This window comes from Aotus nancymaae, unplaced genomic scaffold (genome assembly GCF_030222135.1).
Source record: "Aotus nancymaae isolate 86718 unplaced genomic scaffold, 86718_ANA_hifiasm-v0.15.2.pri h1tg000003l, whole genome shotgun sequence".
Lineage (NCBI taxonomy): Eukaryota > Metazoa > Chordata > Mammalia > Primates > Aotidae > Aotus > Aotus nancymaae.
The window spans coordinates 20211138-20230021 of NW_026988414.1; the positions used below are offsets into that span (position 1 = coordinate 20211138).

The 18884-nt window shown below is 50.7% G+C and overlaps 1 protein-coding gene across 1 annotated transcript in view; it reads left to right on the forward strand.

Moving 5' to 3' along the window:
- Positions 1-18884, forward strand: part of LOC105708017 (collagen alpha-1(XV) chain-like) — a 53911-nt gene that overhangs the window by 7071 nt on the left and 27956 nt on the right. The window contains 7 exon segments of the mRNA XM_064378933.1: positions 1160-1213; positions 1216-1245; positions 3046-3126; positions 8883-9030; positions 12919-13031; positions 15499-15633; positions 17005-17157. Coding sequence (XP_064235003.1) covers positions 1160-1213; positions 1216-1245; positions 3046-3126; positions 8883-9030; positions 12919-13031; positions 15499-15633; positions 17005-17157 — 714 coding nt within the window.

Consider the following 18884-nt stretch of genomic DNA (forward strand, 5'->3'; position numbering starts at 1 on the left):
TAAGATTTTATTTAAAAGAGCCAGGTTTGTCATATCCCTGAATGTTTTGCTCTTTGGATATGGGTGGCAGTTGCACTTAAGTACTTATTTCTGAAAACGTGGGATACACTAGAATACCAGAGTGAGAGGTAGCTTCTCTCTCCTCTTGGGCAATGTGCACTTAAAAAAAAATTAAACTGGCTGGGCACAGTGGTTCACACCTGTAATCCCAGAACTTTGGGAGGTCCAGGCGGGTAGATCGCAAGGTCAGGAGTTCGAGACCGCCTGGCCAATGTGGCCAAACCCCATCTCTACTAAAAATACAAAAATTAGTCGGGTGTGGTGATGGATGCCTGTAGTCTCAGCTATGTGGGAGGCTGAGGCAAAAGAATCGCTTGAACCCGGGAGGCAGAGGTTGCAGTGAGCCAAGATCCCGCCATTGCACTCCAGCCTGGGTGACAGAGTGAGACTCTGTCTCAAAAAAAAAAAAAAATTAACTGACTTTACTATCAAAATGGGCTTTTATGAACAAGACATTCTGAAGATCACTAGGTTATCACAGTTACTCATTTAGTCAGCACGTGTATTTACTAACGTCTCACTGGTGAACAGGACAGCCCTGCGGGGTGGAGCTTAGGTTGATTTGGAGTAGAGTGGAAGACACCAGAGAATGCTAAGAAGTTAAAATCTGATGGGCAGTCTTTAAATGCTCACTTTGGAGGCCTTGTGGAGAGGAAGCTGTCAGGTGTGGGGAGAGGGGATGAGAGTGGAGGTAGGAGGCTGTGGCAGCCCTTTTTGGGACTAGGCCTTCAAGCACAGAAGCTTTGAGCTACAGGCGAAAGAACTTTCTGGGAGAGGGAGATGTGTGTTTCAGGGCCTGCCACTGACAAGCCGGGGACCTGGACACAGGAGGCTGCTGTGGTGTCCATACTTGAACACAGTGCTCCCCAAGGACCTCTCTGGCCCAGGGGTCAGTATGATACTGGCCCAAGGAGAGTCCCCTCATAACTGAGAGTGGGCCAGGAGGTGGCCTGGCTTTGTCATTGAGGCCACAGGTAGTACATCCTTGTTCTTATGCTTCTACTTGTTCTTCTCCATTACAAAAACAATCATGTCTTCCACTGGCAGTCATGCTGTGAACATGCACGCCGTGGCTTCTGATCCCTCTGTTTTCCCCCAGGGCTCCATCCAGCAGCTCACCGTGCACCCTGACCCCAGGACTCCCGAGGAGCTGGGAGTCCTCCCCAGGACGCCGAAGAGTCATCGGTGAGCTCCCCCATACCCCACAGTGGGCCTTGCAACCCAGCATCCGGGCGGCCTGGGGAGGGCTGGATGCCCAGACAGTGGCGTGGAGTTTTTGAAACCTCTCCTTTTGGCAAGCGCTGCCTCGAGTCCTATTTTGGGCTTTTGGCGTGGTTTCACTTTTGAAAGAGCTTCAACCATCTCTGGTGTGGGGAGCTGTGTTTCTTATAAGGTGTCAGGATCTTCCATGGCTGTGGCCTTCAGTGGCCTGCTTTCCAGCCTTCTTGCCAAGAAATGGTGTCAGGATTCTAAAATCAAAGTTAAAATGAGATATTCTGGGAGTAAATTCCTATAAAAACAATCCTCAACTTAGCTTTTATCCTTGGCAAATGAATTCACTCCTAAGCTGGGGATGGAGTGGTGGGGAGGAGGAAAGAAAAGATGACTCCTTCCACCCTCCCTCCTTCCCTTCCTCTAAGGGTGGACTGAGCACCTGCTGGGTGCCATTCCTGGGCAGGTGCTGGAGATAAAGGAATAAACTGGGAACCGTCCCCCCGCTCAAGCTGCTCATACACACTCCTATACCCGAATACGATGACAGAGCTGAGCATGATGGGAACACAGGAGGTCCACAAACCCAAACTCAACATGTCAGGTGGGAGCAGGGAGAGGAAAGAGGAGGAACTCGAAGCGAGTTAGGGAGCAGGTAATGCCTGACCAATGACAAGCAAGGGTGAGGCCTCCCTGGGAGAGGGGGTCCCAGGAGGCAGTCAGAGGTGAGCAGAAGGTAGCACATTCTGCAATTCCTATTGTTCTTTGGGTGACATCAACCCCACAACAGAACACAAATTGATTTTGTTAACTTTGTAAAAACCAAAATGCTGTCGATTCCACTGGAAAGCCCAAGAGGTGGAATTTGGGCTCGTGAGAAGGCCTGTACTCCGTGAGCCAGTGGTCCCAGCCCGACAGTCATGTGATGCTGAGTAGCGTAGTCTCACGTTCGCCTCTGCATTGCCATTAATACTGAAAAAGTAGAAACAACCCAGCGGCCCAAGAACAAGGGATTGGTTACAAAATCACGGCACTCGGGCTCCTTGTCTGCCTTTAGGAGGCTAATTAGAAAGACTAGGTAGCGACAGGAAGTCATGCTTCGGCTGTAATGATTCCCAGAGCAACATTCCAATGACAGCCTCGCAAAGGTTGGGAGACTGGTGGGGACCTGGATAGAATGAAAGTTGGAATGTTAAAGAGAGTGTGAAATGATTGTGTGTTTTGTTTGAGCAATAAAATGTGGAAGGAAATAAAATGAATAACCAGGCCAGGAGCAATAACTCATGCGTGTAATCCCAGCACTTTGGGAGGCCGAGGTGAGTGGATCGCTTTAGGTCAGGAGTTCAAGACCAGCCTGGCCAACATGGTGAAACCCAGTCTCTACTAAAAATACAAAAATTAGCCAGGCATGGTGGCACATGCCTGTAATCCCAGCTACTCCTGAGGCTGAGGCAGGAGAATAGTTGGAACCCAGGAGGCCGAGTTTGCAGTGAGCAGAAATCATACCACTGCACTCCAGCCTGGGTGATAGAGTAAGAGAGACCCTGTCTCAAAATAAATAAATAAATAAAACAAACAACCAAGCATGCACACTGCACACACACTGTCTCCTTAACCCCCTTCTGTCTCTGTCTCTGATAGACGCACACACATACACACGTCGTTCCCCTATCGGAGAGCTGGTTTGTCAGTTTTTGAGACTTTCCCAGTTGTTCAACTCTTATGGGCCCTGCCTGCCCCACCTGGTATGTGGCACGGCTTGTTTCCACACAGGCATCTGGAGAAACCAGTGGGCTGCAGGAGACAGACGGAGTAGCTGAGATCTTAGAAGCCGTCACCTACACTCAAGCCCCGGTGAGTACTGGGATGCTGTGCCATGTGATCTTGGTCAGCTTTTAGCAGGCTGAGAATTACTGGAGGGGTCCCAGAGCCCTGGGTCTGACCTCTCTGTTTTCAGACCTGTGAGCTTAATCGTTGACTCATCTGGGGAGGTCAGGGAAGTCCCAGCCAATGGGCATTTTGCAGTATCCTCAAGTGAACTGGAACACCAGCTACCTCAGTGCCACCCTGTGCTCGTGACCATGAGAGGGCTGTCAAGGGCAAATGTTTTGCTCTTTTGCTTTGTAGCCTTGGGTAAAAACCCTGTGACGTTGGGTAACTTACTAAACCACTCTGAACCTCGACTATTCTTCCAAGAATTGTGATTCTAACAGTCCTATCTCATAGGGTTGTTTCCAGGGTTAGATGATGAAGTGCAGGGACAAGCCTTAGCCCAGCACCTGGCACGAGGGAAATGGCCCTGAACGATGGCTGTTGTTACATTTGCTCAGGGCTTCAGCTGTGAAAACACAGTCAGACCCTCAGTCTTGTGAGTCACAGAGTCCCCCAGGGAGCTCACTTCTGGCGATTGAGAAAGGCAATCCTAACTTCCAGTGGCCTGGATCTCCTCCCTCCTGGGAATGCACCCTTTGGCTGAGACGTGGAAGTGGTTTTGAAAGCACTGAGTCAGACCGTGGGGACACCCAGAGCCCATTTTTAATGAAAACAGCAAGCAGCAGCGAGGTCACTAAACACAGCAGAGCTTCAGCCGTCTCCTTGCCTGGTCAGGCTACTCTCTAAGCTCATCTCGAATGGAAGAAATCAGGGAGATGGAAATAAGGCAGTGGCTGGAGATTCCAGACCTCAGGCAGCAGGTCTGTGGATGCAGCAGAATGGAACTATAGTCTGTTAGCACTGGAGGGACTTAAAAGTCCTTCTGTACAGAGGAAGACACTGACTCAAGGGTGTATGGGCAGGACCGGGGTAACAGCATGAGTCTCCTGATGCCCATCCATGGGGTCACGGCCTGGGTGGTGTTGGACAAGTCCATCCCCAGGATGGCAGCCAACTCTTGGCCAGCTGGCATGCAGGAAGTCAAGGGTCCAAGGTGCCTGCCTACCTGGTGATTGGGGAGGGCGGCTGCTCTGGGTGGTGTGGCTATCCTGTGTACCCATCAGCCCTCGACCATCCCACCGGCATGTCCCGACCTGGGGCAGCAGGGCACAGAGTAGACTTCACATCTGATGCTGCCCTGTGCACCAGTTCACAATTCACAGCGAGGCCAGCTCAGGCAGAGGTGCCAATAGCCCAAGGTGGCTCCAAGAGAGGGACAGGAAAGGGGAGTGGTGTTTGAGCCTGAGATGATCACGGGGACAGGAGTAGGGCAGAGAAGCTTGGGAGGGGGCACTGGAGCCAGGCGGCTTTGGACAGAGGTAGAGAAGTGGGAGGGGAAGGAAGAGAACTGGCATTTCTTGACACCTCTGTGTGCCTGGGGGCTGTTGTATACATGACTTCACTTTTATTTCTTGCCACCCTGCAAGGCAGGTGGCATCAGCCCCATTGTGCAGATTCAGAAATGAATGACCAGGAGGTTGGGTGGCTCTGCCAGGGTCACAGGGTTGTAAAGTCAGGACTCAAGCCAGGCCCCACTGACTCCCCAGCTGGGGACTCTCCCCAGGACTGTGGCACTGCAGGCACTGGGGCAGATGTGGGGCACGCGTCAGCCAAGGGGGGCTGTGAAATCAATCCCCAGACTGTCTGGAGAAGTGAAAAAGAAAGAGTTGTTCGTGATTTGATGGACTTGGTGGCCTCTGGCGAACCTCAAGCACTTTCTTTCCCGGATTCCCCAGCCCCACTTTCCTCAGTGGTTTTACGGAAATTGGTGCAAATCGGTGTCCCACCAAGCGTGAATCCCAGCTATGCCACTTACTAGCACTTGACCTCGAGCAAGTGACTTAAGTTCTCCAACGCTCAGTTTCCTCCTTGGTTACAGTAGAATGGATCTGCCTCATAGGATTAGTGTGAGAATTAGGTGAATTGCCCTGTGCAAAAGCTTGGCCAGTGCTAGTTGTTGCTGTTGTTGACGGATGGGTTTGTTGTGAGGATTAAAGGAGGCGATGCGATGTGTCAGAGCCCAGCTGAGGGCTGGACTCAGCACCGGGCATAGTGCAGAGGCCTCGTTCCTCCTGGGGCCTCCTGGTTGGCTGGTGTCTGGGGCTGACAGGCATGCCAAACCCCTGTGGCTGCCTTCAGTTAGAGAGGGGATTCCCCTGGGCTGTGCCTCCAGGCCTGGCGGTCCTGACCTTAACCTGTCTGTTCCCAATCATCAGAATGCTTTCCCTGTCTGCCTGACTGTCTACACCACTGTTCATGCTCTCCATGTGCTTCCATTTCCTTTAGTCTCATTTGCAGAGAGGTGTTAGGGGTCTCTTCTGCATAGGAGAGCACTGGAGCAGTGCGGATGGTTACTGGACGCCACCCAGCCTGAAAGTGGCAGAGCCAGGTCTTCAGCTCAGGGTCCAGGGTGCACTCTGTCATGCCACCCCTGAGCTGGGGACTTTCCCCTTTTAACGTCTCCTGGAAGGGCTTTATGGCTTTTTTCGGCAGCCACCCTCCAGGACGGGGAATTTCCCTCTTCGGCTCAGACAGTCCCCCCTTGTCTGTCTGGCTTCTTTCTTGGAATGAATCTCACTTCCTCATCCTCACCCTTTCCAGCCTGCCACCCTTTGAGACACCAGCTGTCGCCAGTGAACTGAATTGCATGCAGACTTTCTAAGTGGTCAGGGACTAAAAAGACTGCCCCTCCTCGCCCTCTTCCCCATTTGGGGTCGGGGTCCCTGCGATCCTATTCTTTGCATTTTCAGAAAGTTCTATGCTGTTGAAATTAACATCCCTATGATTCTCAGCCCTGGCTGTGCATCAGAGTCATTTGTGTGTAAGTGTGTATTGGGGGTAGGGTCGGCGTGGAGTGGGTGGGGAGGCACTGTGGGTGGAGGTTGGTCTTTAAAAGCAGATTCTTGCTGGGGAAGCAGACCGGGATGTTCAGCTTCAGTAGGTCTGGAATGAAAGATCCTAGAATCTGAATTGACAAGAAGCTCCACAGGTGATTCTGGTCCTTAGCCAGGGCCTCTTTCCCAACCACACCCAGATGCTCACATTCCCCTGGACAGACGGAGCACTTTCTCCCCTCCGTGGAGCCTTAGTTCCTGCAGTTTGGTTTGCCTGGAGGGGCCCTCCCAGCCCCACTTTCTGCCTGGCAAGTTCCTGCTTAGCCTTCAGGATCCAGTCCACATCCTCTCCTTGGAGGCCGTTATTTAATGAAGCCCCCTCCTCGCACTTGACTCTCACTCCCACAATCCCATGCGTCACACCGAATTGTGGTTTGCTGTGTCTGGTCCTCCTCCATCATTTGACAGCTTGAGGACAGACACGCTGTCTTAGTTATTCATTTCTGTGTCCCCAGGGCTCAGCCAGGAACCTGGCACACAGTAGGGCCTCTGGAAATATGTGTAGAATGAGTAAATCTGATTGTGTGGAGGTGATCCTGGGCTCAGCAAATTGCAACATTTTTAATAACAAGTCTTTGGACTTGAGATTCCTATTTTGTCACAGGCCACACTAGATCCCCATCCACGTTGACCTCTAAAAACCAAAGCCACCTACTTGAGTTAGGTCCCCTTACCCTCACTTCCGAGAGTCAGCTCACCAGAACCTTGCCCTGCTCTTGCAGCGGGTTGGGATGTCTTGTTGGGAGTTTGACAAAAGAAGTTTTTGGCTGAAGGTGGGATGGATCCCACCTTCAGCCACCCTGAGTTACAGAGCTCAGCCCACCATCCCGTTGTCTTCCTGTGTTTCCTGAACCCTTGACTGCCTGGCCTGCTTCATCCCAAAGCCCAAATGCCTTATAGAGCACCTTTGCTGCCAGCCACCTGCAGCCTTGCTCCAGACTAGAGAGGAGCATTCAGGGGCTTGAGCATTGGTTCCTGAACCAACGATGGAGTGACTTCGGCCCTGATCCCTCACAGGGAGAGGAGAGGAACTTCTTGGGCAGGGGTCTTTATCTACCCTGCTAGGTGAACATCCATCTGGGTGAAATGGGGACATCCCACCTGGTCTTGTTCACAGTCGCCCCTGGGGAGGTGCCTGGTTTCTGTTCCCACCATTGCCCTCATTCCTGCCTTGTGGACTTCCTTAGTGCCACCCCCCAGTCACCTGGTATAAGCCTCAGCTCCCCTGGTCCATGATCATACTGCCACCAATGTGGACTCCCTCAGACACACAGCTGACCCCACCACACCTTAGCCCGATGCTCCCCAGTGGCTGCCTGTGGCCCTTGGGTTCAAGCCCATTCTTCTTCCCATAGAACCAGCCCCCACCCCTCGCTGCCTCCCTGGGCTCTGTTCCGCTGCTTTCCTCCTCAAGCTCTGGACCCTTGCCAAGCTCAAGTTGCCAGGCCCTGACCTCCATCAACCCTCCTCCCCTATGTTCTGAAACCTGCTCATCCTCCAAGGCCCAACTCCTTAAAGCCTTTCCTCCCACCTCCAGCCAGAAGATTCTGCAGTACAGTAGAATCCATGGTGATTGCCTCTGGGTGTTAGGACTCAACGTGATTTCTCTTTTTGCTCATCTGCACTTAAACAGTGTTTTCAGTAATGAATAAAGGTGTGCTTAGCCCTTCATTTCCTTTTCTATTTCCTGTCTTTGAGTAGTTCTTATTGTCCTCATTTTTACAGAGGAGGAAGCTGAGGCTCAGTGAAGCTCCATGACTTGCCCAACGTAACTGAGCTTATAAGTGGAAAGCTGGGATTTGATCCAGGTCTGACTGTAAGAACTGAACTATTAAATTCTAAATTATGGGGCTTCTAAGAATCTTCCTTGTTTGATGGACAGCAAATCAGAAATTTATTGATTTGCTAGATTCTGGCATTAAGGAAGTAATCTTTTGTTATCAGTCAGGATAGGTTAAGTGATGCTGCAGTAACAAATTAACCGTAAAACCTTAGTGCCTTAACAAAACAAAGATTGGTTTCTTGTTCATACCACGAGTTCAACACTGATCAGCAGGATTCTTCCATGCACTGCCCCCCGCCCGGCCCCTTGAGCGTAGAAAGTGATGAGGCTATGTGAATGTTGACAAGCCCTGTGTCTCATGAGCTGCTGCTTGGGTGTAGGGGTGATGTCGTGACTTTTGGAGATCATGCCAGGATTTCTGCCTAGATCTCTGAAGTGCTGTGTGTTTCTGTTGGGTTTTCATTTGTTTGTTTTTCTCTAGTTGGTAAAGTGGGTTAAGATACTGACTGGCTTTGGGAAAGCTATATAGATGCTAAAGTTTCCTTGGAAGGAACCATCCCACCTTTCATTTTCATGGGTGTGTATGACTAGTGCCCATCTGGCATTGAATTTAGATGCAGTTTATTGAGTGCAGCCTGGTTCATTCATTTGTTCATTAATTCATTCAATCATTCCCTCATCTAACAGATCTTTACCGGGCGCCTCCTCTGGCTGGCCTGGGATTTGGGAATCACGGAAATGTGGTCCCTGTGCTCAGAGAGCTTTGGCTGAGATGAATAGTCTCACTGTCAACTGAACAGAATCTAATGCTCTCTAGCAGGCACCTCTTTTAGGCCCTGAGAGGTGTAGCCATCGCCCAGGTACACACCAGGCAGGGCCAGGCTTTCCCCTTGGTTTATTCAGCATCCTGTGGATTATTATCTTCTCCAGTGAAATTCACTGTCATTTCTTCTGCTTTACTGCCAAGTAAATAATTTTGCATCTAATTTCCCCCTCTTCAGCCTGAAGAAGCAAAAGTTGAACCTATAAACACACCTTCAACTCCATCCTTCCCCTCTGAGGATGTGGAACTTTCCGGTGAAGCTGTACCTGAGAGGACCCCGGAAGCCACCAACGTGAGCATCCTCCAGCACAGCAGCCTAGAACAAGGCATTCCAGATGCACATGCCTACATAGCGGCCTTTTATTGGGTGATTACTATGTGTCCAGCCAGGGCCACGTATGTGACATACAGCATCTCATTTAACCATCCCCACAACCCTTTAAGAAAGGGTGAGAACCACCCTCATTTTACAGACAAGATGAGGAAATCGAGCCACGGAGAAATTAAGTAACCCAGCCAGGAGCAAAAGGCTTGTGAATGGCAGAGCTGACATTTGATCTCAGATAGCAGAGCTTCTGAGCCCCAGATCTGGAGCTTCTAACTCCCAGACTCCACCCCTTCTAGGGTTTAACAGAAAAGTTTATGATAATCCTGCTGTTTGTTGAATACCTTCGGTGTGCCAAGTGTTTGGATAGTTTGTCTCCAACACTGACAGCATACCTCCTACTCGGTAGTACTAGCCACTATTTTATAGGTGGAAAAATCAAACACTTGGAAGAGTTAAGTCCAGAGTCCCCACCCTTTCTGACTTTTGCCACAAACACCCCAACTCTCAGAGGTTCAGCTAAGCTCCGGTGTGGCACAAGTGAGAAGTTGATGGCCAGAGAGAGGCTGGTTACCTAGCAAGGCAACAGCAGCGCCTAGGAAGACAGCTGGTCCCCTGGCTGCCCGTCCAGAACTCTGGCCCCTGCCTCATGTTCCCCGACCTATGCAGAGGAGCACTGGTAAAAGCCCAGAAGTGAAACACTAGCCCCCAGGCACTCGCTTGGCATATGCCCAAACCCTGAGATTACTTGTGGTTTCTGCCATTTCACAGAGGGGCTGTCACTTCAGACTGAAGGTGTGGGTACCAGATCATTCCTGGCAGCACTGTTCTTAGGAACGAAAACAACCCAAACTGCCCGCAGTAGGGATTGGTTGGGCAAATTCTATTTCATTCATACATATAGCCCTGACATTGGTGATACAGAAGATTTAATGACCCAGGGACATGCTTGTAATATGATCCCCAAAAAAGCAGATTCTAAAACTATGTGTCTATGACCCTAATTTTGAAAATATGTTATTTATATGTGTTTACATATAGCTGTGTAGAGCGATGTGTGTGTGTATTAGATACACCACATATTAGATGTAATGTTCATCAAAATGTTACGAGCAGTTATCTCTGGGTGGTAGGATTGTGGATGGTTTTTACTTATTGTACTTCTGTATTTTATTAATACAAGTCTTCTGCAATAATATTTATCACTATCCTTTTTGCTTCTGCCATCAGTTAATAAGTGTTATTTTAACAACTAAATCTGGGGAGTCTGTGGGTCAGAGAAGGTATAGAGTAGTGGACAGAAAAAAAATGTAGGTTGATTTAATAACGTCATGACACAGCCAAGGAGGCAGGGAGTTGCTGTGGAAATACTGCCCGCTGGAGAGAGTCAGCTTGGAAGGTGGCCCTGCTCAGCCCCCCATTTGCTGTAGGCCTGGGGCAAGTTTCTGATCAGTTTCCAAGCTTCAGGTTCCTTAGCTGTCCTCTGGGAGCGTGAACAATCCCCACTGCTGGGTGGATGAGAGGGCTGAATCTAGCCGCGGTTGTGGAAGTGGTTTCTGAATTGCGAATGCTTTTCTCAGGGGTGGAATTAGAATCTCTGAGCAAGGGGCAAGGCAAAGGGGCTGGGGTGAGGGCTTTCCTAGACTGAGGAGATGAGGTCCACGTGGGGACTGGCTCCGATCCCAATGCAGCTCGCTGTTCCTGGAATCAGCCACACTCCTTGTCTAGCAGACAAAAGGTCAATCGGAAGCAATGGAGCTGGCCAAAGTATTCCTTTTCTTCTTGATGTGTAGACAGCCCAGATGGTGGGAGGAAGCCCCTAATATTTGCATTCGGCGCTTCCCTGACACCATCTTGGCCCTTAGAAGGGGCCACCCCACCTCCTTGGTCCCAGAGGTCAGATCTTGGAGGCCAGGCAACAGGCTGCTTGCACGGCACCCCCTGGTGGTCAGAGCAGGGAGGACGAGCGCGTGCGACCGGTGCTAGCTGCTGTTCCATCACCGGGTGGGACAGGAGTGGGGAGGGGGGACGGAATCCTGTGGAGGATTTGGCACCTCCCCCAGTGTGATTGTTACATGGGACCTGCGTAAGCACAGCGTGTGTGGGAAGAGCTGGCGAGGGAGAGGCTGCCCTGGCTTCAGGGCCCTTCCCAGCCGCAGTCTCATTCCCAGGGTTAATATAGGGGTGTTAAGTGTGGATCTGGCAGGACACACCTACCATGGGGTGATAGTGCAGAGGCTGAAACGGTGGGATTCCCACTCAGGATCTGCCCACCTGCAGGAAGGCGGTGGGAGGGGTCCCGATGTGCAGGACAGGTGGACCAGCAGGAGGGTTACCGGAGGGAGAGCATGGGACGCACTTGCCATGGGCCCAGCCATAACAGGCGTGCAGTCATGGTAGTAAAGCTTCTATTTTTTTTTCTTTTGAGACAGAGTCTTTCTCTGTTGCCCAGGCTGGATTGCAGAGGCACAATCATGGCTCACTGCAGCCTCTGCCTCCCAGGCCTGAACTCGCGCCTCAGGCTCCTGAGCAGCTGGATGTACAGGTGCATGCCGCAATTCCTGGCTAATTGCTTTGATTTTTAGTAGAGATGGGGTCTCATTATGTTGCCCGGGCCGATCTTCAACTCCTGAGCTCAAATGATCCTCCCACCTCAGCTTCCCAAAATACTGGGATTACAGGCATGACCCACCATGCCCAGCCAATGAATAACTTTTCTTTGTTTCAAAATTACATTTGCTTTTTTTTTTTTCTTGAGATGGAATCTCACTCTGTCGCCCAGGCTGGAGTACAGTGGTGCATTCTTGGCTCACTGTAATCTCTGCTTCCCAGGTTCAACTGATTCTCCTGCTTCAGCCTCCCGAGTAGCTGGGATTACAGGCATGTGCTACCACACCCGGCTATGTTTTGTATTTTAGTAGAGATGGGGTTTCACCATGTTGGCCAGGCCGGTCTCCGAACTCCTGACCCTCCCGAGTAGCTGGGATTACAGGCATGTGCTACCACACCCGGCTATGTTTTGTATTTTAGTAGAGATGGGGTTTCACCATGTTGGCCAGGCCGGTCTCCGAACTCCTGACCCTCCCGAGTAGCTGGGATTACAGGCATGTGCTACCACACCCAGCTATGTTTTGTATTTTAGTAGAGATGGGGTTTCACCATGTTGGCCAGGCCGGTCTCCGAACTCCTGACCTCAAGTGATCTGCCCACCTCAGCCTCCCAAAGTGCTGGGATTACAGGCTGGTTTTTAAATTGCAAAAGAAAGATACACATGAGGGAACAATTCAATTAACATTTGGCTGTATAAACCAGAAAAATAATAGTTTCTTCTACTCCTATCCTATGGAAAATATCAATACTAAACACTGTGGTTTAGCTAAATATATAAATATATAGGCACATACATATATACACACACACACATCCATATATATTATATATGTCATACAGTGATCATTATTATATAACATGAATATGTTGCATAGTCATTATATATAATAATGATACGACATGTATACTCATAGTTTTCTTTCTATTTTACACGTGTAAAACCATAACAGTGAACATTTATCAGTTGCTTACTGTATGCCAGGGGCTGTCCTCAATGCTTTATTCTCATTAACTTACTTAGTCCTTGTGACACAGTACTCAAAAGAACCCTTTGAGCTAGGAATTATTGTAATCCCCCATTTCTAGATAAGGACAGCACCTGGAATGGAAACCACAGCCACCTTGCCCTGTTATGTTGTTCTGCAACTTGTTTTTTTTTCCCCTCTTGACCCTGTGTCATGGTATCTGAACATCTTTCCAAGTGAGTGGGTGAAGAGATACCTCATTCTTTTCTAAGACTGCAAAATGATACTGATGGCAGGATGCCTGCTTCCTGTAGGGTCTGGGGAGATCGTGAATGACATGCTGGAGGGAGTTCATTCTGTGGATGGTGACCCCATTACTGACAGCGGCTCAGGGGCTGGGGCCTTCCTTAACATCGCTGAAGAAAAGGTGAGTAGATGGTGAATTTCATTTGATTAGTCAGTAGGAGACTTGTTTGCTTATTTCGAACTTCATGATGATTTTATTGAGCACCAGAGAGAACCACGAGGGTTTTGGTTGAACAGCATCAAGATTGCCTCTGTCCTTGTGGTACAGAGGAGGTCAGAGTCCCAGGGCCACAGAGGCTCTCCAGGGATGCACAGGGCTGGTGAGGGACACGCAGTACAAGCTTGTCCTCACATTTGCCTGTGATGAGTGTCCAGGCCTCACCAACACAACCCCGCCCTCCTGCTCAGTTGTGAAGACACGTAGCTTTATCAGCCCTTTAGTCCTCTTCAAGACAGAATCAGATTAACTGCAGGTGTTCATCTATTGTTTGGTAATTGGCTTTTACACCTGCGAAGCCAGTTTTTGAAATGCTGGGCTCCCTAGGGTGCAAAATTAAAGCATAAATAGTTTTCTCACGATGGCCCCTGCTGAAAACCCACAATGCCAGTTCATTCTTTCCCTTCTCCTGGGATGGAAACTTAAGACAGTTCTCACAGCTCTCTCAGTCGCTATCTGTTAATAGGCGATTTTCACAGATTTTAAAAGTCAAGCCCAACATAATATCAAAAATTCCACAAAATTACAAACACAGTTTCCCCTCCATACTCAGGCCTGCTGCATATTAGGAATCTGCCAGGAAAGGGAAGCATGGTTAGGGTTTCCTCTGTATTTTCTGACTTCTCCTCCTTATCCTCATGACCTCCCCATCTCTAGAGCTATTGTTAACATCTGCAGGGGCCGGCCCACCTGGAGAAATGGGCACAGATGTACCTGGCTGGTCAAATTGAGATCTGGGCTTTTCGTGTGGAAGATGCCTGTTGTTGGAACTCTCTCTTATGGGGGCTTTTGTGGTTCCTGGGAGAGTTTCCTGCAGGGGAACTAGAACCAAAGTTCCATCGTTGACTTTGTAACTTCTGCCTGGGCTTCCACCACATACGGGGTGCCCTGATCTTCCTCATGGCCAGTTGAGCACAGCCCACCTCAGCATGGCTTTAGCCAGCTCCTTTGGAGAGATTATATCTTGTCTATCTCCAGCAAAACAACTGCAGGACAAATACTTTTCCCTTCGCCATCCGTCTCCGCTCTCTCCTCTCCTCCTTCCCTCCTCTCCCCTTTCTTTCTCTCCCCCTCCTCTCCCCTCCCCTCTCCTCCTTTCCCCTTTCCTCACCTCTCTTCCTTTTCCCACTTCCCTCCTCTTCTTTCTCCCTCCCCTCCCCTCCTCTCCTCGCCCCTTTCTCTCTCTTCTTTGTCCCTCTCTCCCAACTCTGGATCTAAATGGCTCCCTCCTTTCACCTTTTGTCTCCCTGGAGAGAATCAGACACCAGTCCCTGTGCCTCCCAAATTCCAAGAAACACATACCCAGCTCCCCAAATGGTTTGGAGTGAAAAGAGGGGAGAAGAGCCAAAGCACACTGAGAACTCTTTCCGAAGGAATTCTTGCTCTCCAGGCACCCAACCCAAAATGAGTCCTGTGCGGTTTCTTACACAGCCTGGAGGTGGGAGATGGGCAGAAGCTGGTAGAACGGGTGCCATGTCCTTGTCTTAGCATGGGGAGATTACCTGACACCTGTGAAATTCCACTTGCCCTTTGGGGCTTTCGCTGATGCTGAGTCAGAGTCTCATTTTAACACCCTGTGACCTCGACTTTCCTCTAACTGTTTTTTGGGACAGTAATTCTGCAAGGACTTAATATGTTTTATGAAAAAGGGGCTCTGTGGTCACATTACTTTGGGAAATGCTGCACTCTACATTCCCCTTTTTATAGATTCTGAGAAGTCCTGCAGCAAGGAAATCTTTTAACTTTGATTAGCCCGGTGTTTTATGTAACCAAAAGAACCACCTTTTCGCATTAAATAAACAAACTTTGGGAAATGAGGAAGGACATAGTTTGTTGTCACAGCACCAAAGCTGCTCTCTTTTTCCATTTCCCCCATTGCTATAAAACCTTCAGAGACTCTGCCTGTGCATTCCCAAAGGAAACTGAGTCGCAGAGAAAGAGAAGCAGCAGGAATGTCTCTGTCTTCCAGTCTAGAGAAGGCTGAGGAGGCTGGTGATGCTGCCTGCACATTTCTGAAGCACCACCCATGGGCAAAGACATTGTCTAATGGCTTCTGGATGTGTCTATGGGAAGGTCACAGGGAGGCGACGTGTCTCAGTAGAAATATCTAGAGCTAGACCGGGCTGACTCAGGAGCAGTGATTTCCCTGTTACTGCAGGTACAGACAGACACTGGGAATCAAACAGAAGACACAGGTGCCTGGGCAGTCTCTCCCATCCCTGGAATTATGAAACCATAGATGTGAAAGTCCTTGAGGGAAAGAAGCCACAGAAATGCAGTGATTGGAGGAGGTTGGGCAGTCTGTTCTCTCAGCCACAGGCATGTTGATGGGACTCGGTGACGTGGCCTCTTGTGATGCCTTTGTTTTAAGAATTTAGCAGCAACAGCAGCAGGACTGGCCGAGGTGGCCATCAGCGCTGCTGGGGAAACACAGGTTGGCAGCGTGCCTACCAGGGGACCGACCCTCTCTATGTCCACCCAGAACCCAGAGGATGGGGTCACTCCAGTAAGTAGCTCCGAGTGCAAGCTCTCCTTCACCTGTGCCTGGGGTTGGGGGTTGTGTTGGGTGGGAGCAGTCATTGCCTTTCCCCATCCCATCTGTCTGCGAAACACAGTGACAGTCTCATGGGGCTGGTCTGTCGGAGTAAGCACTAAATAACATTGACCATTCAGTGGCAGGGTGGAGAGCACCACACTGTGCTGGGCACCAGGCCTGGTTTCAGGAATCGATAGTAAATAGGATAGACTGATTCCTGAAGACACGGTGGTAAGAGGGGCTGTGGTAAGTGGTAGGTGAAGCACAGAATGCACTGGGAGCACCAAAAAGGAGTCCTGGAGCCCAGACTTGGGGGCACAGAAGCTTCCTGGGGAAAGGATGCTGAGGCGGCCTGAGAGGGTAAGGAGAAGTCGTCTAGCAGAGCAGGTGAGACAGGCGTTTCAGCAAAGTGGGCTGGACAGGCGTTTCAGCAAGGTGGGCTGGACAGGCGTTTCAGCAAAGTGGGCCGGCAGGTGCAAAGGCCTGGAGCCTAAAGAAGGGCAGCACGCCTGTAGGTCAAGTGTGAGTCAGGGGTCAGGGAGAGGTGGCTGGAGAGCTCTGAGGACACAGAGGAGATTCAGCAGAAGTAGGGAGTCTCTGAAGGGTAAGAAACCAGGAACGGATGTAGCCAGATTAGAATTCCAGAAGATCACCTGACTACCAAGTGGAGAAAGGATGGGGAAGCAAACTTGGAGAAAGGGGATGGCCTTGGGGGCTGTGTTGGAGGTCAGGTGAGTGGTGGTGCCAGCCTGCTCTGGGGTGTGGCCAACAATGTCATGTCCTCCCAGAAGTCCCAGTGAGCAAGGGACTGAGAAGCATCCATTGAATTTGTCCATTCACGTTGATGGCCTTGGGGAGAGCAGCTTCAGAGTTGTCGGAGCAGTGGAAGCCAGACGGCACTGGGCTAGGGAGAGAGCAGGACAAGGAGTGGTCCATGAGGGTAGACTACATTCAACAAGAAACAGGTGGAGTCCCAGGACCTGAACTTCTGTCCCAACGCAGTGAGTTAAGCACCAGTAGAAGCTGCACTCTCTGATTAGGGGACAGCTTGGAAGGGCTGCTAGTGAGCCCACGCCCTTTGGGGTTGGCAGGGAGGGGCTGATGGCACACCACACAGGTGGGATGCTGGGGTGGTCTCGTGAGGAACCCAGGCTTCTGTATTTCTGTCTGATGTCTCACTGTGGGTTTCCGTGTGAGATGAGGTCTTGGTGTAGAGGTGCTTTGACAGGGAGCGCGTGGAGAACGCAGTGCTGGAGGGGCTCTGGCTGGCTGTTCCGCACCACACTGTGGTGGATCAGCATCATGGGGCACTGACCTGGTTCATGCTGACTTTCTATTCAGGGTCCAGATAATGAAGAGGTTTTAGCATCAACAGCAGCAGGGGAGGCCAAGGTGCCCGCCAGCACGCCTGGGGAAGCAGAGGCCAGCGGTATGCCTTCCGGGGAGCCGGACCTCTCCGTGTCCACCCAGAGCCTCGGGGAAGAGGCCACTGTGGTAAGGATTGTACCGTGCCCGGAGGTCAAGGTCATGGCAGGAGCAGCCCCTGGCCTTCTCAGAGTGTGGGGCTTCTGTTCAGCAAACCCAGGGGAACCTGAGGCAGGGGGGTCTCTGACCAAATACTCACTTGGGAGTGGAGTTTGCCAAGGCACGGGTGAGTGTGGTGAAGCCCCTGAAGGCCAGTGAGCAGCCGGGCCCTGGGGATGGGTGAGTTGGAGAGGAGGCGTGTATCCCAGAGCTGCATGCAGAGCCCTGCTGCCTTCACCAACGGGGGGCGGGAGCCAGAATGGAGGAGTGGCAAGCTCTCAGAGGGCAGCAGGAGTCAGGCTTCATGCAGCAGGCCCCAGTAGGGGTCAGAAGGCATGGCCAGCCTTCCCAGCCCTCTCCTCATGCAGCGCACAGACACTGTCCAGCTCCTGAAGGCAGGACACAGCATCCCAAGGCACTTGGCCAGTCTGTCCCTGTGCTGTCTCTACAATGGGTGCCCTCAAGTTCTTCCAGCTCAGCTGATTCAAACCTGAACTCCTCCTTCCCACCTCAAATGAATGGGACCATCATCTTCCAGTCACCTAATCCAGCATTTTCTTCTCCCTCCCTTAAGTTCTACATCCCATCAAGCATTAAGTCTTGTTGACTTTTCTGCCCCAACACATCATGAATCGCTGGTTCCGTCCTTCTTCAATGTCCGTCCTTCTCCAATGTTGGCCCCTGCACTGAGTTGCTGCGTCCCCAGCCCAGGCAATTGCTAAGGGCCCTGTCTGGCCTCCTCCATCCTCTCACAGCTTGTCTCCAGTCTGCCAGCCCCCTGCTTGGAAGCTTCCCATCGCCCTTCCCTGCAGACCCAGCTCCCTTTCTGGCCTGAGAGTCCTTGCAGGGTCTGGCCTGCCCAACCTTGCTGACCAGCTCTTGGGCCCTCGTCTCTGGCTCTCAGCACTTCAGCTACACTGACCTTCCAGTTTCTCCATCATGCCTCTCTTCTTCTCGCCTCATATCCTCTTCTCTCTGCTGAGAACCTTTCTCCCTTCTCTCCTCCTTTTAATTCTTGCTTATCCTTTAGAGTTCAGCTCAAACACCGCTTCCTCAAGACCATGTCGTTCCTCACTGTGAAATCTCCCCGCTCTTGTCCTCAGAAGGCCTCATCATCATTGTAGTTGATAATAAACTTGGCAAATAGTTCATGTCTGGCTCCCTACCAGAATGTAAGCTCTGCTAAAACAGAGATTACAGATACAGTATTTCGTTCATTGATGTACTTTATTCCTGGCTAATGGTAGGCGCTGGATGAATATCTGCCGAGTGAGTAAATGGCTGGGTAATCAGGATGTCACAGATCAACAACCCTGGCCTTTGATGTCATTGCACGCACTTGTGCCCCTGGTCTGTGCTGGTCAGGCAGTCTTCAGCCTTTTAGCATGCATGCTGGGAAACCTTGCAGTGGGGGGACATGCAGTGATGGCGCCTCAGGCCACTGGCAGTTATATGGATTATTTTATTGAAGAAAGTGGTTTCTCCTCCTCCTTCCTTTTCCAGTTGTCCTTTCTCTTCCTCGCCTCCCCTCCCTTTCCCATTTCTTTAAAGTCTCATCACAGAGTGGGAAAGCCAGGGATCAGGTCCCAGTTCTACCAAGTCTTAGCTTAATAGAAACTAGAACTTGACCAGTAGAGTTGTCTGAAAATAGAAGGGCTGCCTATAGAGGTGGTGAGATCCTAGTTACTGGAGGTGTA